This window comes from Candida metapsilosis (assembly GCF_017655625.1).
Source record: "Candida metapsilosis strain BP57 chromosome Unknown scaffold5, whole genome shotgun sequence".
NCBI classification, from domain to species: domain Eukaryota; kingdom Fungi; phylum Ascomycota; class Pichiomycetes; order Serinales; family Debaryomycetaceae; genus Lodderomyces; species Lodderomyces metapsilosis.
Window position 1 is genome coordinate 533,604 of NW_027138163.1, and position 25,337 is coordinate 558,940.

General features: G+C 39.1%; 12 protein-coding genes across 12 annotated transcripts; 7 read left to right on the forward strand and 5 right to left on the reverse strand. All coding sequences in view use genetic code 12, as the record gives it.

Annotated features, from left to right (window-relative positions):
* Positions 1 to 26: 26 nt before the first annotated feature.
* I9W82_003968 (uncharacterized protein) lies at positions 27 to 5,852 on the reverse strand (the record flags this gene model as incomplete). The annotated part of the gene is made up of 1 exon (XM_067692989.1): positions 27 to 5,852. One exon carries the CDS (start codon positions 5,850 to 5,852, stop codon positions 27 to 29), a length of 5,826 nt encoding a protein of 1,941 aa, XP_067547556.1.
* A 667-nt stretch (positions 5,853 to 6,519) lies between these two features.
* On the forward strand, positions 6,520 to 7,575 carry ERG26 (sterol-4-alpha-carboxylate 3-dehydrogenase (decarboxylating); the record flags this gene model as incomplete). Its single annotated transcript, XM_067692990.1, has 1 exon — positions 6,520 to 7,575. The coding sequence occupies one exon, from the start codon at positions 6,520 to 6,522 to the stop codon at positions 7,573 to 7,575; it is 1,056 nt and encodes a 351-aa protein (XP_067547557.1).
* A 109-nt stretch (positions 7,576 to 7,684) lies between these two features.
* Positions 7,685 to 8,422, reverse strand: PGA43 (Pga43p; the record flags this gene model as incomplete). The annotated part of the gene is made up of 1 exon (XM_067692992.1): positions 7,685 to 8,422. One exon carries the CDS (start codon positions 8,420 to 8,422, stop codon positions 7,685 to 7,687), a length of 738 nt encoding a protein of 245 aa, XP_067547558.1.
* Positions 8,423 to 9,330: 908 nt separating this feature from the next.
* Positions 9,331 to 15,773, forward strand: I9W82_003971 (VAC7; the record flags this gene model as incomplete). Its single annotated transcript, XM_067692993.1, has 3 exons — positions 9,331 to 10,281; positions 10,541 to 12,495; positions 13,022 to 15,773. 3 exons carry the CDS (start codon positions 9,331 to 9,333, stop codon positions 15,771 to 15,773), a joined length of 5,658 nt encoding a protein of 1,885 aa, XP_067547559.1.
* A 79-nt stretch (positions 15,774 to 15,852) lies between these two features.
* Positions 15,853 to 17,253, reverse strand: I9W82_003972 (uncharacterized protein; the record flags this gene model as incomplete). Its single annotated transcript, XM_067692994.1, has 1 exon — positions 15,853 to 17,253. The coding sequence occupies one exon, from the start codon at positions 17,251 to 17,253 to the stop codon at positions 15,853 to 15,855; it is 1,401 nt and encodes a 466-aa protein (XP_067547560.1).
* A 461-nt stretch (positions 17,254 to 17,714) lies between these two features.
* I9W82_003973 (uncharacterized protein) lies at positions 17,715 to 18,215 on the reverse strand (the record flags this gene model as incomplete). Its single annotated transcript, XM_067692995.1, has 1 exon — positions 17,715 to 18,215. The coding sequence occupies one exon, from the start codon at positions 18,213 to 18,215 to the stop codon at positions 17,715 to 17,717; it is 501 nt and encodes a 166-aa protein (XP_067547561.1).
* A 160-nt stretch (positions 18,216 to 18,375) lies between these two features.
* Positions 18,376 to 18,903, forward strand: YFH1 (ferroxidase; the record flags this gene model as incomplete). The annotated part of the gene is made up of 1 exon (XM_067692996.1): positions 18,376 to 18,903. One exon carries the CDS (start codon positions 18,376 to 18,378, stop codon positions 18,901 to 18,903), a length of 528 nt encoding a protein of 175 aa, XP_067547562.1.
* Positions 18,904 to 19,254: 351 nt separating this feature from the next.
* On the forward strand, positions 19,255 to 20,712 carry FGR3 (Fgr3p; the record flags this gene model as incomplete). The annotated part of the gene is made up of 1 exon (XM_067692997.1): positions 19,255 to 20,712. One exon carries the CDS (start codon positions 19,255 to 19,257, stop codon positions 20,710 to 20,712), a length of 1,458 nt encoding a protein of 485 aa, XP_067547563.1.
* Positions 20,713 to 21,078: 366 nt separating this feature from the next.
* On the forward strand, positions 21,079 to 21,699 carry MRP8 (Mrp8p; the record flags this gene model as incomplete). The annotated part of the gene is made up of 1 exon (XM_067692998.1): positions 21,079 to 21,699. The coding sequence occupies one exon, from the start codon at positions 21,079 to 21,081 to the stop codon at positions 21,697 to 21,699; it is 621 nt and encodes a 206-aa protein (XP_067547564.1).
* A 277-nt stretch (positions 21,700 to 21,976) lies between these two features.
* Positions 21,977 to 22,552, forward strand: I9W82_003977 (Sec63 complex subunit; the record flags this gene model as incomplete). The annotated part of the gene is made up of 1 exon (XM_067692999.1): positions 21,977 to 22,552. One exon carries the CDS (start codon positions 21,977 to 21,979, stop codon positions 22,550 to 22,552), a length of 576 nt encoding a protein of 191 aa, XP_067547565.1.
* Positions 22,553 to 22,818: 266 nt separating this feature from the next.
* On the forward strand, positions 22,819 to 23,892 carry I9W82_003978 (metalloendopeptidase; the record flags this gene model as incomplete). The annotated part of the gene is made up of 1 exon (XM_067693000.1): positions 22,819 to 23,892. One exon carries the CDS (start codon positions 22,819 to 22,821, stop codon positions 23,890 to 23,892), a length of 1,074 nt encoding a protein of 357 aa, XP_067547566.1.
* Positions 23,893 to 23,920: 28 nt separating this feature from the next.
* GOA1 (Goa1p) lies at positions 23,921 to 24,760 on the reverse strand (the record flags this gene model as incomplete). Its single annotated transcript, XM_067693001.1, has 1 exon — positions 23,921 to 24,760. The coding sequence occupies one exon, from the start codon at positions 24,758 to 24,760 to the stop codon at positions 23,921 to 23,923; it is 840 nt and encodes a 279-aa protein (XP_067547567.1).
* Between the last annotated feature and the right edge of the window lie 577 nt (positions 24,761 to 25,337).

The following is a 25,337-nucleotide window of genomic DNA, read 5'->3' on the forward strand; positions in this document are numbered from 1 at the left end:
ACCAAACTTGAGGCTCATCTTTGCCTCTATGACCGTTTGAATGACAGAAGTCTTGAAAGTCCTCCTGGTGATCTAGGTGTGGGTACTCCCTCTTGAGAACTCACCCGTTTAGGTCTTGGAAATGCCCGTCTATCTCCTGTATCTTTCAACGCGTCCAAATTTCTTTGAGAAACAGATTTTCGCATTTCCATTATTTGCAGTATTGAAGATCTTTCCACATCGTCGTCTTCACCTGCCTCTTCTTCGATAGTTAAGTCATCGATATTACGACGAATCATATAGCGCAATGCGTTGTACCATATATTGTGACGCTGCCTTGTTGCACATGTGATTTTGATTGTCCTATCAGTGGAACGTACAACGATACTTTTATGGTACAATCCAGTGGGGATAGGATTGTTGTCTTCAACACTTTCAACATCAACAATAGCAGCAGCTTTGGTCTTTCTTGTTCCTGGATCAGATAACACTGGGTTACTTTCCGACCAATACAACGTCAACGAATATGGATGGACCCAAAAATATCTTTCATGTCTGGTTTCCGTGATGGCACTGAATGCCGAACCGAATCTTCTGTAATACTTGAAAAGATATTCACCGATAACAACTTGTGTGATTGCTGGAATCATCAGTTTGTCAGTGAAAGAAACATCAGTGGCCATTGAAAACATACCAGTTGATCTGATGGATGCTGCAGAGAGTTCAGAAAGGTTGGATCTTAATGAAGATGAATGAGGAATTGGCCTTGGTAAGTTCATCGTTGGTGGTGTGTGAGGTCCATCTTGACTATCACTGCGAGCCAAAGCCGGGCTTGGAGGCGAAGCTTTAGTGGAATTGTCGCCACCTAATTCTGCCGGAGGAGCTTCCAAATCTTTCAAAGTCTTTTTGAAATAGCCTCGACTTTTAGCAAATTGATCAAAAGCGTCGTCTGAAATCTTTTCCACAGAGGTCGACTTATACTTCAAAAGTTGATTGAAGTAACTTGCAGGAATAATTTTCACACGATCAACATTTGGGCGGGGATGAGTGGTAGTACCGACATAGTAGTTTGCACTGATGCACAAAAGACCAAAACTGCTTGCACATGATTTAAGATGTTCTTTTGAAATTGACCATTCAATTTGCAGGATCTCCCCTTCGAGTCCCATTATGACATTCTTCCTTTCAACCAATTCAATATCCAATGCTTCTAACTTGGCCACCAACTCTTTGACTTTACTCTCGAGTCTTTCTTTACTCAACCGGTCCTTCTTCAATGAGACGTATTCAGAGTCAGCCACTAGCGAAAGTGAGTACATATTGGCAGCATTAGCTAGGGTATTTTCACTTATGGTTCTTGAAAGCTGATTGCTATCCTTCGTCGTCTCTCCCACGTTTGTATGAGTTTCTTGGTTCGCGGAGACCTCAAATGAATTTTTCGCATCATTGTACTCGTTAACAGAAATGGAGCTTGATCTAGATATAGCAGCTGGAACAACCGCAAATCCATGCTCTTTCAAATATGCTTTCATTTTACCAACAGCAGATTCGCTATTATTGGCCGCCAGAAGCTCATCAGCTAGTTTATTCAACTGTTCGTCTTTTCCGTTATCTGCAACATTTTCCTTCTTTGATTCAAGTGGTTGTGATTTAGTATCCAGTACACCTAAGCTCTTCTTCATGTTACTAAGATCAACTTGAGGTATCACTGCCAACCCTAACGCGGAAGCCTTAGCTGCTATCGAGTCCTTATCGGGTTCAAGCAACGATTTATATTTGGACTGAGGAACAAGCACCACATCATGCTTTGCTGCATGCTTCTTTAAGTAATTCAAATCTGGATTTTCAATACCTCCTATCATGTCAATATAGTCTGAGTCCTTGACCACTTTAAGGTCCTTCGCTTCGCATTTTTCAATCAAGTAGCCTATCGATGGCGACTCAATCTTAGATTTTAAGTTTGCAACCTCCGTTTCTGGAAGAGCAACCAACTGCTGTTTTTCACATTTCTCTTTCAAGTATTCGCTTGTTGGAGACTCTATCTGCTGCTTCAATGCAGATAACTCATCCTTAGGCAATACAACACTGCCCATCTTATCTGCATGTTCAGACAAGTAACCTGCCTCAGGGGTTTCTATACGCTTGACCAAGTCCAAATACTCCGCATTTTTGATAACCTTAAACTCCTTCGCTTCAGCTTTTTCAGACAAGTATTCTGCGGATGGCGAGTCAATCTTAGATCTTAAGTCCGCAACTTCTGTTTGTGGAAGAACAACCAACTGCTGTTTTTCACATTTCTCTTTCAAGTATTCGCTTGTTGGAGACTCTATCTGCTGTTTCAATGCAAATAACTCATCCTTAGGTAAGATGACACTACCTACCTGTTCAGCATGATCAGACATATACTCTAGACTGGGGTTTGTAAGTTCAGAATGCAACTTTTCAAGCTCATCAATGTTAATTAAGGTCATCTTCTTAGTCTTTGCTTGTGCCATCAATTCATCCAAGTCGGGGTCGTTGGCTCTGTGGCATAGCACTAGATACTCTTCTTCTGGAACTGCAGCCAATCCCACTGAATGCGCTTTTTCTGTTATAAATTCTTTAGATGGAGTTTCAACAAATGTTTTCAAGTCATCATATTCTTGTGATTCAATCATTGTATAGTTCAATTTCTGGGCATGTTCCTTCAAGTAATCCGTAGTAGGTGACTCAAAACGATGTGTGAGCTCATCGTGTTCGGACTCCGACAAAACAACAAGATCCAAAGCAGCCGCCATTCTACTCACATCATCAGTTTGGGGATCATCTCTTATCCTCTTTAATTCTGCAAGTTCGTCTTGCTGTATGATATCATAACCATTCTTTGAAGCTTTTTCTCTGATTTGCTCTGTGCTTGGGGACTCTTCAGATTCAACCAAGGTTTTGTACTCATCTGCATCCACAACTACTGCATTATGTGCTTTTGCCTTTTCTCTTAAAAGTTCCATGGTTGGATGGCTTACAAGGTTTAGTAATTCAGTCAACGACGAAAATGAAACCAACTCTTGATCGTATAACCTTGCCTTTTCTTTCAAATAGTCAAGTGTTGGATTGTCCAACTGTGAACGAGAAGTTTCGTGATCCTGCTTGGGAATGGCAATAAAGCCTATTTCTTTTGCCTTTTGAGCCAAGTGCTCTTTCGAAGGGTTATTGGCTTTCTCATTCAAATCTTTGTATTCCTTCTTTGGTATAACAACTAAATCCTTTTCTGATGCTCGTGAGACCAAAAAGTCTTTTGAGGGGTTTTTATCTAACTGTTTCAATCTCTTCACTTCATCAGCGGCCACCAAGGAATAACCAAGGGCATTGGCCCCCTTTTCAATCTCAGCCTTTGTAGGAGTTATTATCTTTTTGTACTCTTTCTTGTCAAGAGCAACAAAACCAATAGATTTAGCGAGTGTCTGTAGTTCCTCCTTGCTTGGATTGGACAATTTCCTCTCCATTGTTTCAAGCTTCGTTTGAGGTATAACAGCATATTTCAAAGAGCGAGCCTTCTCCTCCAAATGTGCCAAGTTGGGCTCATTTGCATTCTTCTTTAAAGCAGCAAGTTCGTTGTCACCAACCAAAGACATCTCGTATTTCTCAGCTTTAACCTTTAAATAACCCAACTTTGGGTTTTCAAGTCTGTCACAGAGTTCTTTAAATTCAGATTGACGGAAGAAATGAAGATTTAATCTTTCACAATGCCTTTGAACATCTTCTTCTGTAGGATTATTCAAATTCTCGTATAGCTTTTCATCAACCACAACCATTTTCATGTTAGTAGCTTTTGACCTAATTTCGTCAATAGTAGGTTCATTTGCCCGTCTCTCTATTGTCTCGAATTCTGAATTTTCGACAAGTCGGTGATTGTGCTTACCGGAGACTTCCTTGATGTGTTCTAAATCAGGATCATTAGCTTTTTTAACAATGGTTTGATACTCGTCATTTGACACCACTGCAAAGTTTTTTCTTTTGGCAATACTTTCCATATACTCTATGGTTGGATCCTCTGCTTTATGCTTCAATTCTTCAAAATCGTCATTTGCAAGCACTGAATAGTTGAGCTTCGATGCAACTTCCTTAATATGCTCCAAATCAGGATGATCAGACAAACGTTGTAATTCCTCATAATCCTTTGCTGGAACAACAGTCAAATCATTCTTTGCTGCCACATCATGTATATGCGATACTGGAGGATCTGACGACAATTTTTTCAATGTTTCCAATTTCTCTTTTTCAACAATGGTATAACCCTTTGATTCTGCCAATTGCTCTAACCGTTCAATGCTGGGTTTATGAGCGAGCACAGATAGTTCATCATGCTCATCCTTGGTCAATGTCGTCAATCCCTTTTTGTCAGCCTGTTGTTTCACTTGATCAATACTTGGATTCTTTGCACTTTCGAGCAAATCTTGAAGCTCATTTGTGCTCATTGGTGTATGTTCATGTGCTACTAAATGCTTCTTCAAATAATCCAAAGTTGGGCTATCTACCATCTTTCGAGTAGTATTGTATTCATCAGATGGCACAACAAGGTGACCATGCTTTGCTGCTAAGTCTTGAACAGTGGTTAACGATGGGGCTGTCAACGATGCGACTTCAGATTGAGATAAAACCTTCAAATTTAATTTCTCCGCTTTTTTCTTGATCTGCTCCTCATCTGGATTAAGAAGAGTCTGCAACTCTTCGGTCGAGATCAAGGATTTTCCATGCTCCTTCGCCTTTTCAGTTATATACTCAATACTTGGGGTTTTGGCGAGGTCGTTTGACTCCTTAGGGGTCATGTGCTCTGCATGGGTATCGAGACCACCTTTATTCGAGTTTGTCCCTTGAGTTTGTTTGATAGTGCTGGTGCCATTGGATCGAATTTCATTTACGTGTGTTTTCAACTTTGTTATCGCATTGTCAACAACTCTTTGTTTTGATTTCGAGGACTTATTTTTAACTTGTTCTAATTCCTTCAAAATAGATTCAAGCCCAGCAACATTAGCATCAACCATGGCACTTGAAGGTTGCTTTATGGTTTTGGAGGTATCATCCTTACTATTAGGAGCCTTCTCAGTGGCCGCAGCCTTGTCGGCGGCGGAGACCTTTGATTGGAGTACGTCATTCTCGTCATTGAGACTCTCCACACGTTGACTTAATTCTCTGATAGTCTTTTCATACCTTCCTTCCATGTCTTTTAGCTTCTTCAGTAACAAAGAATTTGTGATATCCAATTCATCATTATTTTTTGTAAGATCATTCAATTTGTTATTCAACTCTTCTTGTAGCACCTTTAATTTGTCATTACTTTTCTCAAGAGCTTGCAAGTCGTCTTTCAAAGTACCAACTTGAGTTTCTAGTTGCCAGTTCCTATCCTTCAATTCACTTTCGTTTGAGCTATACGTTTGGTTTGAGGTTGTCAATTTCAGTGTCTCCTCTCTTAACATGTCCACATCTTGCAATGCTTCCTTCAACTTCAGCTTCAATTTGGTATTATCTGCATTCAATCTTCGACACTCAGTTAATAGATTTTCACTTAAGCCCACCACAAAATTCATATCATTACCCTTTGACTCTGCTCCTAAAGGCAACAAAGGGTGCAGATTCTCTCCCTTTTTCGATCTCTTAATACCTGGAAATCCCAGTTCATTCCCAGATCGTCTTCCCACGTGTAGTGAGGAGGAAGGTATATTTTCTTGATCATGATGGTACAGAGACGGCGTGTGTTCTTGTGGCAAGTGCAGCTGATCGGAATTGGTGGATTCTTTCAACGCGTTGTGTGGTTGTTTCTTTGTAAACAATCTTTTTTGCATATCAGACAATTGTGATCTAAGATCATCTTTGGGATCGTTATCATTTGACGACATCTCTGGCCAGGAATGTTAATTGATTTAATAAGAATTGTAATAGCTGTGCTGTTTTATAAGATTTGACCCTTGGGTTTATATTGTTTACAATGGGTCGAATGATTTTTTTTTTTTTGTTTTGATTTTTTTTTTTTCAGTGTGGTTGTTTTGTTTTTGTTTTTATCACTCACTCACTTCACAAACTCTATTCTGATGATTCAATATATCAATAAAGAATTAGAAACATCTATGTTATACACCTAAGCATCCACTCACAACTGTCATAATGAAATTAATAAAACATATCAGCTCTCTTATCATCTGTGTTAGGGATAGAAGTGGTCATAAGTTTAGAAGAATTCTATAGGTCAGAACCTAATTGACCATTAGTTTTTGCACAAGTCACGTGATAGCTAAAACTACTGATTTGATCTTGTAAGTGTAAGGGGTTATATTTTATCTCTTGAAGTGGGTATTGATGTTAGTACAATCTGTGTAGCTCAATCCACTTATTTGTTTAGATCTAGTACCAGCTAAAGGGGTTGTAGACAGTTACTATGATTGGTTAAAATGTATACAGTTTAAAGTGAAACTGCTAGATGTTTATACGACGCGCATTTTCTTTTTTTTCTTCACTTTGGGAACTTTCTCTGATTTATATTCTTTAGACAGACTGTACTAGCAAAGAATGGCACCACAAGACTTGAAATCTGTTCTTTTAGTTGGTGGTTCAGGGTTCTTGGGACTTCACTTAATTCAACAATTTATCACCCATTGTCCTGGTATTAAAGTTACTGTGTTTGATGTTCGTCCATTACCCGATAAATTATCCAAATTTTTCACATTTGACCCTAAGGAAATTGAATTCTTCAAAGGTGATTTAACGAATCCAGATGATGTAACTGAGGCTATTCGAAAATCACACTGTGACGTACTTGTTCATTCAGCATCACCCATGCATGGTTTATCTCAAGACATTTACGAAAAAGTCAATGTACAAGGTACTGAGAATCTACTCAAGGTAGCTAGAGAAACAGGAATTGGCTCATTTGTGTATACTTCATCGGCTGGTGTTATTTTCAATGGCCAAAATGTTATCAATGCAAATGAGACTTGGCCATATCCCGAAGTGCACATGGATGGATATAATGAAACTAAAGCCATTGCAGAGACCGCAGTATTGGAGGCAAATGATCCCGCCACTGGATTCAGAACAGTGAGTTTACGCCCTGCAGGTATCTTTGGTCCAGGCGATCGTCAATTAGTACCTGGCTTGAAAGCAAGTGCCAAATTAGGTCAATCGAAATATCAACTTGGAGACAACAATAATCTATTTGATTGGACCTATGTTGGAAATGTTGCTGACGCTCACGTACTTGCTGCTCAAAAACTTTTGGATGAAGAATGCAGGGATCAAGTTTGTGGAGAGACTTTTTTCATCACTAATGATGCCCCAACATATTTCTGGACCTTGGCCAGAACAGTGTGGAAAAATGATGGTGTTATTGATCCATATTATATTAAGTTGAATAGAACTCTTGCGATTGGTTTGGGATACATTTCACAATTTGTATCAAACTTACGGGGAAAAGAAGCAGGATTGACTCCCTTTAGAGTGAGAGTTGTTTGTGCTACAAGATACCACAACATTACAAAAGCCAAGACTTTATTAGGATACAAACCAGTAGTGGACTTGGAAACAGGGATCATCAATACTCTTGAATGGATGAATGAAAAATTATAAGAGGACCTTATAGTATTTACTTTAATAAACAACAAACTAAATATTTTTAAGTGATATATAAAAAAAGAATAAAAGCTCACTCTTAGGAGCAGCGAAATGAAAGGTTTGATCAAACCTCTACAATCATATTCATTATTGCAAACACAAGAAGCATCACCGTATTTGGAGTAAATCCCATCGAGCCAGATTTCTGTTCATTCAATAAAGCAACCGTGGACGAATTTGAATAATTGGAAGGAAGGGTCGTAATGATCATAACTGTAGTTTCCTCCGCAACCGCAGCGTCTTCCGTGATGTTTACTTGATTCCCGATTTCCTTTTCTCCATCAACTACCAAGTCGAGTTCTTGATTCTTGAAATGCGGCTGTTTAGTTAAAGTCTCCACATTGTAAACTTTGCTTCGTAAACTAGCATCCACAGCACCATCCAAGACTCTAGGATCTTCTTCTTCAGTTCTCACAATAGTCTTTCTTGGTGGTTCGGGATCCTCTTTTTTAAATGGTAAAGAACAAGCATTAACTTCATTCATTGCAGCACAGTCCAGTATCAACACCGTCAAAAAATTCGTACTTGGATTCCCAGGACACAAGTGGTAACATTCATCATCAATACTTTGCAAAGCACAACATTCACAAGCTAAATCATTCGGTTTACATTCAACCAATTTCGAAAGTACATCATTGGAACAGGTGGATAACTTGACTAAATCATTAGGTTCACATTTGGTAGTTTTACGTGGATTTGGATTCAAATAAGTTCCGTATTCGCCAACTTTGTTCAAGGATGCGGTAAAGATACCTGGAATGAAGACAAGTAGTAAGATAAAGGTGTGAAATTTCAATGACATGGCCTGATGGTGTAAGTTTGATATGTTTATGGGAAAAAGACGAAACCAAAAAAAAAAAGACAAACACTCAAATATATGGGGTTTGATTTTGAATTTTATTGCACAAACAAACAGAAAAGGCAACTTATAGTTAAGAGTGACACATGTTTATTCTCATGTATTACCTTCTCTGGAGGAGCATATATCTGTAGCGAGTGCGAGTCAAATGTTTCTGAGTTATATTTGTAGTTTGAATGGACTTAACCATAACCTATGGTGAGGAATGACAATTCTGCTAACAAAGTCAAATATCTGATTGCTAGAAGGCCCTTTACCACCACAACCTAGCACCATTCGACAAACCAGCTAAAAATGGGAGACAATTTGCCTCCATGAAGCTCTGCTCATTTTCCTAAAACCATGCAGATTGGGTGGTCTGTACTTTAACCAAGTCTGTCATACGTCATACATCACCTGAACAACTTAGTTGTCTTTACTTATAGCAATGTTCCACTTGTTTAAGCAAGGAACATTTCAACAGAATCCATCAATCAAATATCCATCCTTCTTTGACATAAACCAAACATGCAAAGCCAGCAAATTTCAATTGAGAGCTTGTTGTCTTTTCCCTATGCTGCTACCGGTAGTAAGGGGTAAGTGTGTTGTATATTTTGACCACACCAAACATCTCCTGTAAAGCAGGATGTTACATTTTTCTTTTCCTTTTTTCTTTTCTAATCCACCAAGCAGCACGTGACTCAATTTAAAAGAAGTCAAAATTGCGCACACGGATGAAATTTAAAATTAAATGAGCATCTCCCCTTAAATCAGATACTACTCATCTTTTAGTTTAAAACTCAATCAAAAAGAAGTTTCACTAAAGTTTCTTATTACAGTATAATTGCATCCACAAACTCCCATCAAAAAACATGTCAAGACCTGCCGGTAGAACTATTTTGGCATCCACCATTGCTAAACCTTATCAAGAAGAAGTTATCTCAGCTGTACAGAAATTGAGTTTCAAGCCCACTTTAGTTGGTCTTTTGGCAAATGGAGATCCTGCTGCAAAAATGTATGCCAATTGGACAAGCAAAACTTGTGAATCATTAGGTTTCAACTATAAATTGATTGAAGTCAACAAAAACGACTTGGAAACTTCTTTGATAAAAGCCAACAGAGACGACAATGTCCATGGTATCATGGTTTATTTCCCAGTATTTGGAGACAAGCAAGATCAATATTTACAACAATTGATATCACCAGAGAAGGATGTTGAAGGATTGAATTTCTTGTACTACCACAATCTTTACCACAATGTGAGGTTTTTGGATCCTCCCAAGAACCAGCAAAAGTCAATCTTGCCTTGCACTCCTCTCGCAATGGTTAAAATATTGGAATACTTGGGTGTATATAATAAAATCTTACCGTATGGAAATCGATTGTACGGGAAAAAGGTTTTGGTGGTGAACCGATCAGAAATCGTGGGAAGACCCTTGGCTGCTCTACTTGCAAATGACGGAGCCACAGTCTATTCTGTTGACATCAACAACATACAACAGTTTACACGTGGTGATGATTTGCTGGAACATAGACACTTGGTGGTTGATTTAAAAGGAGATGAGTATACAGTGGAAAAGCTTGCACCTCAATGTGATGTCATAATTACAGGAGTTCCATCTGAAAGCTATAAATTCCCAGTCAACCTAGTAAGACATGGGACGGTGGTGATTAATTTTTCTAGTGCAAAGAATTTTGATGATGAGATAAAACAACGAGCTGGGTTGTATGTACCTTCTATTGGTAAAGTTACTATTGCAATTTTACTTAGAAACTTGATACGATTGATTGATAACAAGAGGATTAGAACTGGCGAAGAGGAGGTGAAGGTGGAGAAGGGGGGGGAGGAGAAGAATAAAGTTTAATACCGTCGGGCGTGTCCGAGAGACAAAATACATATCTTTATAATTTTTTTTTTTTCTTTTATAGAGACAGTAATTTAAAGTGGAGTTTGATAAAACATTCGTATAAGAAGATCTATTCGGGCTAGAAACTTAGATTATCTTGATCGAACAAGAAGAACATCTAGAGAGTCATTTTCTACTTGGAATAGGACACAACAGCAAAGGATAGAAACCATAGAGACAACCAAAGATATTTTGGGATGAAAAGATGAATCACGATGATTCCAAAAATTCGAATCACTCAAAGAAGAGAGTAGTACAAATAGACCCGTTGGAAATAACAGAGTCATTAGGTTTCCAGACATATCGAAAGGGTGTTCGTAAACCATGGACGAAAGAGGAGGATACAGAATTATCCAATTTGGTGACAGATGAGTTGCAACAAGGCAGAGACTTGGAGTCGATAGACTGGGACAAAATCGCCGAAATTGTATCACTTGATGGTTTAAGAAAGGGCAAAGATTGCAGGAAAAGATGGAGTAACTCTTTAGATCCCACTCTCCGAAAGGGAAAATGGACTCCGGAGGAAGACGAATTATTAGTTAAAGCTTTCGAAAAGTTTGGCTCTGCATGGTTAAAAGTTGCACAAGAGATTAAAGGCAGGACAGACGATCAATGTGCCAAAAGATACGTAGAAGTATTAGATCCCAAGACCAAAGACCGGTTGAAGCCTTGGACTGAGGAGGAGGATTTATTGTTAATACAACAGGTTAAATTATATGGAACCAAATGGAGAACTATATGCAGCGCTTTTGAAAGCAGACCATCCTTGACATGCAGAAACCGCTGGAGAAAGTTGGTGACGGAGGTTGTTCGAGGGAAAGCTAGCCCTAAAATCAAAGAGGAGGTTGAGAGCGTTACAAATGGAAATTCTTCGAGTGTATTGGAAACATTGAATCGTCAACAAGAGGAGCTTGCAAAAGCCCACGCGGATTCCGATCCGAGAGGAAACGTGAAGAGACGCAAAACTAACATCACTTCTGAACCTTTCCAATATCCTCTGATACCTAACACATTGAATAGAAAGTCAGAAACAGAATGGCTTTACTCGGTCAATCAAGGCTCTAACGATCAATATTCAAACACAAGAAATAGGAAACCATATGTGGGAACTATAAGTAGTAGTGAACAAGTGAGACTTCTTGTTGAATACGCAAAAGCCAATGGAGTCGAGATTTCACTACATCAGCACATTCATCATCACTATTCACAATCATCGCATGCGTCGAATACGACTGAATTCACATCACCTGGAAGTTCAACCACGAGTGGGACCCACACTCTTGAACCAGAAGAACAAATTTCACGATTTCAACATTTCAACTACCTACCTCCAATGACTCAAACCCCCAAGTTGAATTCATCTACTGATCAACTGAAGCAGAACGACTCAACACAACATCATCACCACCATCACCATCATCATCATCATACAGAAAGGGACGATAGAAACCAACCTTCTCACAGCGCTAATCTTCGACGTGCTGATCTTGCAACCGATGCAGACTTAGTTAAGGAATCTAACCTTCAAAGGTTGTTGAATGCCGAGGAGTACGAAAGTAGTCAGATGACATCAAATCCACTAACACCTCTAACACAAGCTGCGGAGATTGTTAGGGCAGCAGATGCAGCAACGTATGCAGGCGCTGGTGGCTATCCCGACAGTGAATTCAACAATAATCAAAAGACCCTCTCGTACAATCAACCAGCTAATGAAATGCGAGAAAATACGGCATCTTGGAAACAAGCTACAACTGCAACATACAACGACTCAACACGCCATAGAAACAGTACTGGAAAAGTGCACTCCCCACAGACTCATATGCATTCCCAAATACAAGGCAATTCACATAACTTTGGGCGTCATGCGGTTTCCTCAAAACAAAATCAGACACACTTCTCAACTAATACTGCTCATGGAAGCAATACCAGTTCTCAATATCAATCGAAGTACTCTAATGGCACCGAAAGTGAAGCAAACAGGGAAGAAGAGTTATTGGCAAGGGAGTTGGAAGAGACCGGAATTGATGAAGATGTTTTGAACTCGTATGGGTTGTTCTATAATGTCTACACGAAAGAAGGATCAACGTTCCCAGATGCTCAGCCTAATCAACAACCACAACTGCAAAATGCGTATGCACAGAATGAAAGTGCTTATGATCAGTGGGGAAGTGATTTCATCATACCATTCAATCCATCCTGAGTTTACGCGGGTTAAAGCTAACTCATCTATGCAAGTACATATATACATACATATTGACGAATATTATTATAATGACAGAAAAGTTGTTACTTTGTATGTATGCGTCTCTTCATATGCAAAAGGTCGTTTAGATTCTTCTTCTTTAGCCACACACAACAAAAAACAAAAACAAAATGTGTCAAAGACAAAATAATCAAACTCTTGCATATAAAATTAAGCGATAAAAATTTTTATTTTCTGTTGTCTCCAAAAATTCTATTTTCTTTCTTTACACCTCTTTATAAAACTCAAACTTGTTACAAGTTACTATTAGAACACAACTGACTCCAAGGGGTGTACTCTGCTCAAAGAAACTGCTATAACTGTACATTTTTTTTTGTTACACTGTTACCATTCATGCTAAACCTTAATTCAAACTATATATGATACGAGCATCATGTCGGATAATACACATAGCGAGCTGAAAACTGAAGCGCAATCGACCACACCCGCACCAGAAGAGGTTAGAGATAGTGGCTCACACGGTGGACAGATCACAGATATAGAAAACGGCAAACTCAAGGACCGTAAAGTAAGAGGTTCTCGGTCTAAAAATACAAGGAATTTGGAAATAGCAACATCAAGTGAGAGCAAACTTGAAGAACCCACGGGCCACGAACTACTAGCAGATAAAGCCAAAAAAGTAAATGATAATGAAAAGAGCCAAGATACAAATGCAATAGTTAATGAAACGCGAGGGCCACCAACAGCCTCATCAAGTGGTGCCCCCAAAATTGCGCCTGGCCAATACACACCATCGAGCGGCAGTACAACACCGTTGAGATCGACACACCCTTTACAATCCAGCTCGCAACTAAACAGGAGCACCATTAACAGTATCAACAAGTCCTTGAAAGCGAAGCAAAAGATTATACATTCCACTGAGCCACATCCAAAAAGCACGGCACTTATTTCGAATATGGTGAATAAATCTCCACAATCACTAGCGTTTCCCGCGTTATCAGCAGGTCCAAGTAAAATTGATTTAGAGCTGTCAACTCAATCTACTCCCAGCTTGTTGAAGAGTAATGGTATCACAAGTCCCACGTCTAACCTCAAATCTGGCAATAGAGTTTTGAATGATGAAAATGCAAAGCATGAGTTGACTCGACTACCTCAATCGTCATTAACATCTCTTCCGCAGTCACATACAGATAGCCAGTCAAGACAACAGTCGCAGGTTGTACTACCCTCAAGTAACTTTACTTTGCATCCCAACATATCCAATTTAAACACATCTTCAATGGCAAATTTGAATGAAAAAGATACAGCAAATAAACAAGCAAAACATAAAAAGATTGCAAAGCAAAGCTCTACAAAGACGGATTTTTTCGCTGCCAAGCTTGCAAGTGCTGTTGACGATGTTGAAAGCAGTGATAGTGATGAAACTTTTGTTTACGAGAATAACGACGATACTTTTGATAATACAAACAGTCAAAATCAGATGAACTTAGCAGATGGATCTAGCATCAATGGAAGTGTAAGTGCCGGCTACACGTCTCACACAGGTGGTAAAAGGCCACCCTCAGTTTTAGATGCTGAACAACTTAATGATGCTAAGCCGCATAGATTAATGTCGAGCAAAGCTCCATCAATTGCAAATTCCATGAATAGTCAGGCACATTTGGATGCGCATGTTTTGAGAAGGCCGGTTCAAGGACGCGCCCTCTCTGGTACATCCATCACTGAGAATATTCCGCGAAGTCCCTTGCATGCAGGTATGTCAGATAGAGTTTCAATACAGGATCTTATCCCCCCACTGGGAGACAAGAACAAGAGGACTGTGAGCATGTCTCATTCTATCAATGATGATGATACGTATTCGTTCCAAGAGAGTGAGGAAGAATCAGGAAGGCACACTTCGACTGAGGACGAGGGTCTGGACAGAGCCACCGCTATGCAAGGGAACAACTCATCCTTAAATCAATTACCATCGCAGCAGTATCTTCATAGTTTACAAGCTGCTGGTGATTCATCGGTGGCCCCATCTGGATCGAGCAAAATTCCCCCCAAAAAGGAAAATAAATCATCTACAACTTCTTCGAAATTGAGGTCTACCACGTCCAAACTTTTTGATAAAAAGGGTTCTCAGCCTAGAAGGTATAGCACCATTCCGGATGATATTGATATAGAAGATTTCGATGATGAGCTAATTTACTACGACAACAATGTCAAATTCCCTCATCCCAACGAGTCATCATCTTTGCTCAGTTCCAATCAAAGAATACCACACTATAGGTCCTTGAATTTGAATTTCCCTAGAACAAGAGGTCAAAGCAAGAGATTTTTGTCCACCGGTCAACCTTTGAGTCCCAAGGATCAGAATGCCAATAAGGATGCTCACCATATTTTTCCATTTCCTTATCAAGAGCAACAACAACATGACTACTACTACGATATTGACGATTTTGATCAGAAAAACAGTTACAGTCCCAATTTTGATCTTCCGGAGTTGCCAATGCACAAGAAAACTTCACGAAATTTTAGTCCCGTCATCCATCCATACGGTAATGGGCTTCACAACTCGTTGTTTATGAATTATAAACCAGAGAAGAGATCTAGCTGTGTCAGGTCCTTCTTCTACACACTTATTTGCATACTAGTGGTTCTTACTTTTGGCTTCATATTGGGATTTGTGATGGCAACTACCAAAGATTTAACCACAGTGAGCATCAACTCCATTGAGAACCCCATTGTTAGCAAAGACGAACTAGTTTTTAATATTGTGGTGGAGGCTTTTAATCCCGGTTGGTTTTCCGTTGACATTGATGAGGTTGAGTTGGATTTATTTGCTCGAAGTGGATATCTTCCCGATGATGATGGTTCCAACGCCAAGGAAAGTGACTCAAAAGTCGAAACTGTGAAATTGGGAACAATTCACTCCTTGGAGTCAACTATGACTTTCAAAGGGGGCTTTTTCTCCAGGGATTCTACGATCCAAAAAGCGGAAATTAAATTGCTCAACCCTGGTAAGGATGTGACTGAGCAGAATCCGCGGGATAGTGACGACGGTGACCTGGATAATACAAATAAATGGGAAATTATCAGCGAGAACCCGTTCGATTTGATCATAACAGGGGTATTGAAGTATGATCTTCCTTTGATCTCGAATACGAAGTCAGTTGTTGTTAGAAAAATAGGCTACATCGACCCTACATTATTCATTTAGAGATTTCATTGAAGTTAAAAACCTTGTCTGATTTAGATAGCGAAGAATCTGTCACACACACATATATATATATATATCTTTAACTTTTTAATGCCATGCCATGTATCTTTTCACTATTTCGTAGTGTTAATTTAACGTTATGACTTCGTGGTTCAAAAGAAGTTGCAAGTGCATTCCCGTTGCTGAGAAAAGGGTCTGTCACCATCAAATTAGAATCAGGAGGATGCACTTCAAACATCAACAAAAACTTTACCATGAATATGTACATTTGCCTGAGAGCAAGCCCATTCCCTGAGCACATCCGCGATCCAGCCCCAAATGCAAAATGCTGATTCACTTTCGTCGCAAAATTGATTTGAGAATTATCGTCTATCCATCTCTCAGGTCGGAACTCAAATGGGTTGTCAAAGTGCCCTTCATCATGATTTGCGGCATATGCATTCATAAACAAATGCGATCCTGCAGGAATTTGGATATTACCACTTGTAAATGACTTTGTTGTTGTCCTCGGGAGACTCAATGGTAGGACCGAAAACTGCCTCAAAGTCTCCAAGACTAATGCATGAACGTAAACATTTTTCAAATCCGATTTATTCAGTAATTCCCATGCCTTCACTGCATATCCACGAGAATTTTCAAGAATGCAGTTGATTGCTTTCGTTTGAAACAACTTCCCTGTAATTGGTTGAGAAAGTATTCCTATCAAATAATTCAAATTGAGTGGTGTATTATCTAAGCCAGCGCTGATGAATGTCAAACAGATGCTATATATTTCAGCATCATTCAATCGCTTACTGTCTTCTTCAATCAATAATTGACCAACAAAACTATTCATGCATTCACTGTTGCCCTCTTTGGCACTCTCTCGGAACCTTGAGTAAAGTTCACTCATGTATCTTTCTCTCCTATGTCCACACTCTTTTGCTTTCTGAGCATTCGTCAATGGAGGGAAATATTTCAAAAATGGTATGGAGTCCTCGAGATTCGATATGGGTGATCTGAGTTTAATTATTTCACTCTCAACGTATATAATTTCGTTGCATAATGCATTATCTTCACCAAAACAGTCCAAGTGCAAACCATACATTAAAAAAACGCTACATCGTAGGGTAAAATACTTCAAATAAGTGACTAATTCGACATCTGAATTCGTAGCCTCACTCACCAATTTATGTAGAATATATTCTATTTCCATGCAAATAACCAGGTTATGCGACGAAACTGACTTGCAATTTAGTAGCTGAGAAACGGCCCTCTTCTTTCTCTTGTAAGTTGCACTTTGTGGAGTTGAGCCCACGGTAAATTTCTGATATGAGCTCACTAAGCCATGAAATGTGTAGCTCATGGGTCTGGAATTATTTTGACACGAGTGATTCATCCAAATATTAACCACATCATCATAGGAATTTACTACGATGACCCTCCTATTTCCTAAACGTATTTGAAACACCGACTTGCTGTACTGTCTTGCCCAATCCATGTATACCTTTGAAGGATTACACAACAGCAAATGTAAATGACCAAGGACAGGTAACTCCCCAGGAATTGAAAAGACGCCTTTTATCTTTGAAGGTGAATAGATGTAGTCATAAATTACCGCAGCCACCAAAGGCAAAACGGTTAGCAGGCAAAACCATGTTATTATGCGACACCAACTTGAAATGAAGGCACAAGTAAAGACAATCCTTATAGCATCCCATGACATTTATAAACCCTCTTTGAGGCAATATAGCAATACGATATTGTTGAATAGCAAAAAATGGTGTTATGTTGAAGTGTAGTTGAAAGAAAGTGTGTAGACGTTAAAAAAAAAGAAAGGTGGGAAGAAATAAAATGCCTATCAAGGAAACATCTTATATGTATTACATGAAGCATTGATTATAGAGGCATTAACTGTCGCTTAATGAATTTGATCAAACCCTTGGACATAGTCTGGTGAATTTAAACCATCTCCTCTTTCTCGCCTCCGATTTTCTGGTCCTTGTAAAACTCCCTTTGAGCATTTTGTCTTGCTGACTCTGACTCTTCAGCAATAAGCTCATCAAGGTCGTAGTCGTAACTATTGGGATCGGTATCCAAGTCCAATTTCTCTGCCTTCCTTCTCCTCAAACCATTTTCATCAACAGCAAAATTTTTCAACTTGATTTTGATGGGCACATCTTCTGAATGGACCTGGAGTTTCTCCTTCAATGCACGAGCTTCCGCCTTCAAAAATCCTTCTTTGTCCAATTCATTCGAGGTGGATGACAACTCATCCGGGGGTACATATCCGAATTGATAACTATCCCCAACTTCATTCTGTTTCTTCTTGTTTGTGGGTTTGACTTCTTTCTTGTGATGAGGATGAGTTTCTACACTCACCTTGGTTAGACCCGACAAAGATGGTAGTAGCACAATAGCAGCTATAAGGATAATGGCAATAACTAAAAGGAGGAAAAACATGACTCAAGGGGAATGATGAATACAGTGATTTGAAAAAGTTTTTCTCAACAAAGAAGGATTGGTTGGTTGAGGGAAAAGAAAAAACAATCAGATAAAGTTCTCAATTCATTAACCTTTAAGCAAAGTGATTGGCACATCATATAAAGCTCATGCACTAAACATGTTTACGCGCCTTTCAAAACTGCCACAACACACTCTACGCTACTTGATAAAGCCTCGGATTGCTCCTTCAATCTCAAGATGTGCGGTTTTGAGAATACCACATGCTCCGATGATTCACGCCACAACTGGTCTCAGGGTTTACTCAATTAGCACACAGGGAGAACAACTCGACGGAAAGATTGATCAAATATCAGATGGAGAGTACAATAAATTATCCAACGAATACCTTGAAAATATATCAGAAGAGCTAGAGGAGTTGAACGAAGATTATGAGCAAGTCGATGCAGAACTTAGTCATGGTGTTTTGACTTTAACTTTGCCTCCAAATGGGACTTATGTTATCAACAAGCAACCTCCAAATAAGCAGATCTGGCTTAGCTCACCAATAAGTGGTCCTAAACGCTACGACTTAATTCAAGGCCAATGGAGAACTTTAAGAGATGGCAGTTTACTTACCGAATTGTTGGAACAAGAGATTTCAGAAGCGCTCAAGATAAGCTTCAAGTTCGAGTCTGTGAGCTCTTGAGAAGAAGAAACACTCAAGACAAGTGTGGTTGCGTCTGTCTATAGAATTATGTATAAACAAATCAATTATTTATCGTACTGTACATCTTTAACTTGAACATCTAGAGCTTTTGAACTGTCTTAGACTATCAAACTACATGAAAGTGGAATAGGTAGTTCAACATAACCGCATGATTTTATATCCACACTGTGGTGGATATATCATTGTCGCATTTTCAATGTCATTTTTCTCTCTCTCTTCATTTTCATTTTTATTTTGCGTCAACGATTCCTTACAGTAGCAGAGTCCATCTCCTTGCCAACAAACTTATCTCAGATCTAATCCTTCATTTTGCAGAAAAATTAAAAACAGATGCCTAGACTTAAGTCCGTACGTGGCCCCAAGCGCTTGAGTAAGAATGTTACTATTGCACAGGAATATCATAGACAGAATGTGCACAAGCTATTAATAACCATAAAGTTGCCGTCGGATCAACTAAAAGGTGTAAACGAGAATCAGAATCTACATATTCCAAACATCTCAAACCTCCTTCCACCTCAGTCAGCAATGGAGCCAAATGCTAGCAGTAGTAGTCAACAGGAACAAGAAACTCAGGACTTGCTAAATATTTTTGATTTCGATATTGGGGAGTTTGAACAGTTGGAGTCCGAGTTGAATCAAGCTTTAATACAGCCTCAGAGTGAGCGAAGAAAAAGCAACGATACTAGAGGGTTTGATATAATTGAAGCTTTAAAAGCAAGCCCTCGGAGGAGAAGCCTGGGTCAGGGACGAAATGAAAAGCAAGAAGCGCAACCGACACAACCACCTGTACAATCCGTGACGCCAACGAGGCGAAGAAGGCCAGCTAATCGCCCTGCTCCTCTGCCGATGCAAGGAACTGCAAATTATAAACCTGTACCGGCAAATATAATTCCTATTTTAAAATCAGAGTTACCTGGATTTCGAGATAAAAAAGAGGAGGTGGCCGATGACGATGACGATGACGATGATGATGATGGGATTGAGATTGGATCGGTCACTTTCTCATTAAAAGATCCGTTGGCAGGCAATAAGGTTAAACTACCCGTTAGATCAAGGTTCTGCTTTCACTTTGAATGCTTTGATTTTGAAAATTTTTGCCTATTTTACAGAATCCCGACATCTATAAAAGATATAACGCGGAAGACTTTAATACAGAACAACTTTAATGAGTTGACAAGAAGAAAGAACTCTACACAGCACATGTCACAGCCTTTGCAAAACCGAAATGTTCCACCTACCACATATCAGCAGATTATGCCATTCCAAGCGAACCTTGGACCTGGACCTGATTATTCATCACCAATGGTTATTCAGCAACTTAAACTTTCACCATATGTCAAGATTGTTGACAACCCATTACCGGGGCACAATTACACACTGAATTTCGTCACACCCGGATACGAAGCTTGTCCATTTTATTCCTGTCCTATTTGTAGTACCAAGTTTCCACTAAGCGCATTGCAAATCAGTGATGCCTTTAACTACTTTGTGAAGACTACACCACCACAGGTTGATAAGATAGAATTGGTGAGCCCGGAAAAGTATCGGCCTATAGGTGAATCTGAATCAGTTTTACCCACTACAAATGAAAGACAAGTTCTTCTGCTAAGTTCGGATGACGAAGATGACGAAAGGGAACGACAAGACTCTGCAACTAAGCAGAAGATGAAACTTGACAATTTCGTTAATGGCTCTTCAGGTCCCTTTTTTTCATCAGGGAGTAATCCGAATCAGCCTGATCCTGATTATCATGGATATAGTCGTGATGATCCGATTGTGTTGGACTAATGGGGGTGCATTGAACAAAAGTCTACACAGCCGCAAATGAAATCAACAAGAGGAGTAGGAACACCAATGGGACGAATTGTATTCGATAACAGTTCATTTTAAGGAGAATGATAAATGGGCAAGTCAATTCCCACGTGGTCTTACATGAAGCGAAGACAAAAGCTGATTTGAGTTGAAAAATGAGGTGGTGATATAGATAGTAATGAACGACATTTATCACAAGGTATACAAATGTAGTGCTTGACCACATAAGGCTTTCTCTAAAATTTCTGTTTACTTTTAAGCCGCAAGTAGATTCCGCGAGAAAAATATCACCAGATACAAACAACCATTTAATCCAAAGAAGTCAACAACTGTCCTCACATCATGTCTAGTTTGGAAGAAGTTCACAACAAGATCCTGGATCTTGAAGTCATAGTTGAGAAGCAATCTAAAGTAATTGCCACCACGGGACAAAAGTTATTAGAAATTCAAATCAAAGATGTGAAATCCCGTATGACGGATTTGAAAGGAGTCGGAAATTCGCAATCATTGGAGGCTGGTGACTTTATCGGCAATGATGACATTGTCCAATTGGTAACAGAATTGCAGTCTCAATTGGATAGTTTAGAAGACAGAGCTTCTCGTCGTACATACAATTCGACATTGACTAAAGATGAACAAAAATTGGCCCCGATAACCAATAAAGATGGTGATGTTGCAGACTTTACTGTTCCCACTACGTTGAAGGAATTCAAAAATATGCCAAAAGCCAAGGTTCTAGAGTTGGGTGTTTTCTATGAAATAATTTTACCAAACGAAGAAGAAATAAACCAGGTTTTGGAGAAGGATTCCGGTAACAGCAAAAATGATTTAATAGATATTGCCAAGAATAAAGATATCTCAAAGTTGGAAGAGCAGTTTGATGATCAACAGGTGGATGAAGTATATGATGAGTTGGCTAGATGTTTTGGAATCACACATAGAAGAGCTAGTGATGGCTGGTAATTGGATTGGATGAGTCTTTTATATACGCATCATCATGTAACATTGTGTATACTGAAATATAAAGATCCACTCATGGACTCTAGGCCGAGCCAAATCTCTTTTACACATCTCTATTAGGACATTAATTGAAAAGGCATAGACTCTAACCAATTCCCAGTTTATAGCTATATGCAGTACTAGTTTTTGCCCTTACGTGGTTGAAAAAAAAAGTAAAAATAAGAAAAGCTTTTCTGTGAATCAACAAAAGTACACCTCCACTAGTCATAACCTTTAAGAAATGTCTGAGGAAACCCCTACCCCAACTCCAGAACCAGAGTTGGTCAAGATATCCATCTTCACTCCGTTGATTTATGTTGGAGTGGTGTTGTCTATATTTGTGGTGTTTTCAATTTTCTACAGGAGACGTAGACTTGCAAATTTTCAACAAATTGAACCCATTTTCAAAGAGAATCACAATGCTATAATATATCAACAGCTAAAGGCTCAATATACGGATCCTGACTTGCCAAAAGATCAGAAACCTCATGAAAAAGTGATGAAAGCTGCTTTACTACGTAGAGGCGTCGAAGCTATTAGAAGAAGCATGAAGCTAAAGGAGAATGAACCCGTATTCAATAAATTGTATCAAAATGGTCTGATAGGTGATGATATGTTTAAGCAATTGGAGTTTGAGATTAAATTCCAAGAGTTGGAATTGAGAGAGATTGTTGCTGAAACAGAACAATATAAGAAAGGCTGGTCTCAAACATTCTTCCCCTTGGCCCAGGAGATATGTTTCAATGAAGCATTGAGAAGAAGATTGAATGCAGCTGATGATAGAGCTGAGAAGTTGTCCGAGCTTTGGGATTTGTAGATTGTATGATAGAATGCTGTATGTGCTATTTGCAGTTGGTGTAGAGTACACATTGCTTGTTCGCTTAGTAGGCTATAGGTAACCCTACTACTATGAAGCTTTTAATACAGCAACATTTTGAGTAATATAATTGTAGTTGATGAAAGTCTCCTGCGAATCTTCGAATCTTCCATTGGATTCGCTCGGAACGTATAGATAAAAATCTCACTTCTTCCACCAGAGATTAGCAACAAGAGGTTTGACATATCGTCACTACTTTCAGAATCATGCTTAGATCCAATTTCTCAACCTACATACGCTATAGTGGATTCAATAAACTCACTCCGCATTATTCACCCCATCAGGTTTTCACAAAACGCACCAGTGCCATCCAAGTCAGACCTTATGCTTCCTACCGTCGTTTCAACAATTCCCAATCATCTAATAATATCTATGAGTACTACTTACTGCTTCTTACAAGCAGGAAGGCAATGTATATAGGTGGAGGCTTATTGGGCTTTTATCTATTCAACCTCCATGAGGCACCTTTTACTCACAGACTTCGATTTATTTGGATTCCATTTTGGATTGAGACCAAAATTGGTGATTATAGCTATAGACAAATAAAGTCACAGTATGGATCCATGATCTTGCCCCACCTGGACCCACTTTATGGACGTATTTCTACAATCATGAATAAACTACTCGCTACAGCGATTGCCAATAACGAAGATCAGTCCCAGAAGATGCATTTAAAACAGTTGCACTGGGAGATTAACATTATCCAAAACGATTCACTACCACCAAATGCATTCATTTTACCTAATGGAAAGATTTTTATATTCAGTTCTATTTTACCCATTTGTGAAAATGATGACGGATTAGCAACGGTTTTATCTCACGAGTTGTCCCATCAACTAGCTCAACACTCAAGCGAGCAATTGAGCTCACAACCGTTCTACATGCTCTTGTCAGCCGTATTATACTCAATGACAGGAGTGTCGTGGTTCAACGACTTGCTCATCAACGGTCTTTTCACTATGCCCGCTAGTAGAGAGATGGAAACCGAAGCTGACCATATTGGATGCGAATTGTTGGCCAGGAGTTGCTTTAACCCTGATCAATCTATCAGGTTTTGGGAAAGGATGGGAAGAGAAGAGCAAAAATTATCCAGAAAAATGGGTGGAGGAGCTTCAAATTCAGTTTTTGGGCAATGGTTCTCTACCCATCCAGCTACAACAAAGAGAATTCATGATATTCAGGAGTGGTTACCAAAGTTGAGAGAAATGAGAGAGAGTAGTGGCTGTTACGAATATGGAAGATTTCATGACTTTAGTGCCAACTATTTCAAGAGACAGTAATCCAAATCAGACTCTGTATATACAAGACTTAGACTTTATTAAACTTTTTATACAATTCACTTTCCATGTACTCTACCGAAGGAATCCCACGTATCCAACTCGACTTCGACTTCCATCCTATGGGTGATATTTCCAAAGAGATCGCCCACTCAACTTCATTAAGTTTCAACAAGTATATTGAAATCACCCCTAATCTCTTTCGTGACTTGATACTCTTTTCATTATAATATGGTAACAGAGCCTTGATAAATCGTTTTACTACAACATTGTCTTTAGAATCTTCAGGAACCCTCACTTTACTTGTGACCCAACTTTCAAACTCATTTTCAAACAAGTTGATTGTAAACTGTGAATCTTTTATAAAAGGTGACAAGGTCTCATTTCTCTCAATTGCTTCTGGGTTACTCGTGATATGCTCGACAAGTCGCTTCCCAACCAAATCCACAATCTGCCTCTTTAAAGAGTCATACTCATTCTCAATTTCCTCCTGTACGTTGTACAACTGTGACTCGTCATATGGTAAGATCTTCACTATTTCGCTTGGAGAGTAATCCGAAACTTGATCTTCCACTCCATTAGTGATCTGATTAACATTCTGGATATACAAATTGTGCTTTATATTTCGGTTCAAGTAATATCCAGCTATCAGAATTGGGGGTCCTAAAGTAATCCAAATTTGTGGATGTAGATTAATGAATGCCAATGCGCCTGCTCCAAATGCACTAAGATATTTCAATTGGTACGGGATCAAATTGTTCCAGATTAGTAGTGGATAAGTTTTATTAGCAACATATGAGTTCCTCGGTATACCGGAATAGGATTGGAATAGTGTCCGTTTTGAAATTTTGTAGCATGTGGGTCTAAGCATCTCTTAATTGGATAGTTGGGTGATGGGGGCATACGGAGAGAAGAAAAAATCCACATACAATATTGTTGGATTCTATTTTTTCAACACTTGAGCAACAGCTTCTATAGCTGGTCAACACGTAAGGGAAGCAATTATCTCAGATTGATAGAGACAAGATGTTATATACCGTGGTTGAACTGCTCTCAATAAGTTGAGAAGTTTCTTTGAGGAAATCACATTTAGGATGTGTATCTCCGTGTGGGATGTCGAACTCCCAGTCAGGAACAACGCTAGGCTTAAAACAGGTACCCTATAACAACAGACTGATGAGCTGAAGCAAGGACATTAAGATCACGACTAATGCTGAAGTGAGATAAAAAGCAGACCAAAAATGAGATTGCTACAACTTGTCTACCCTCCACCACATGTCAACCATTTAATTTCGTACATCAATTCAATCACATAATTTATTTGAAAAAGGCATCATGTTGAGGACGGTGACAACTTTGGACTACTATAAAGATGAGACAAATATCAGTGTGTTGACAACCATCTTCACACCCACCCATTTTGACATTGTCCATTGGTATTTTGGAGA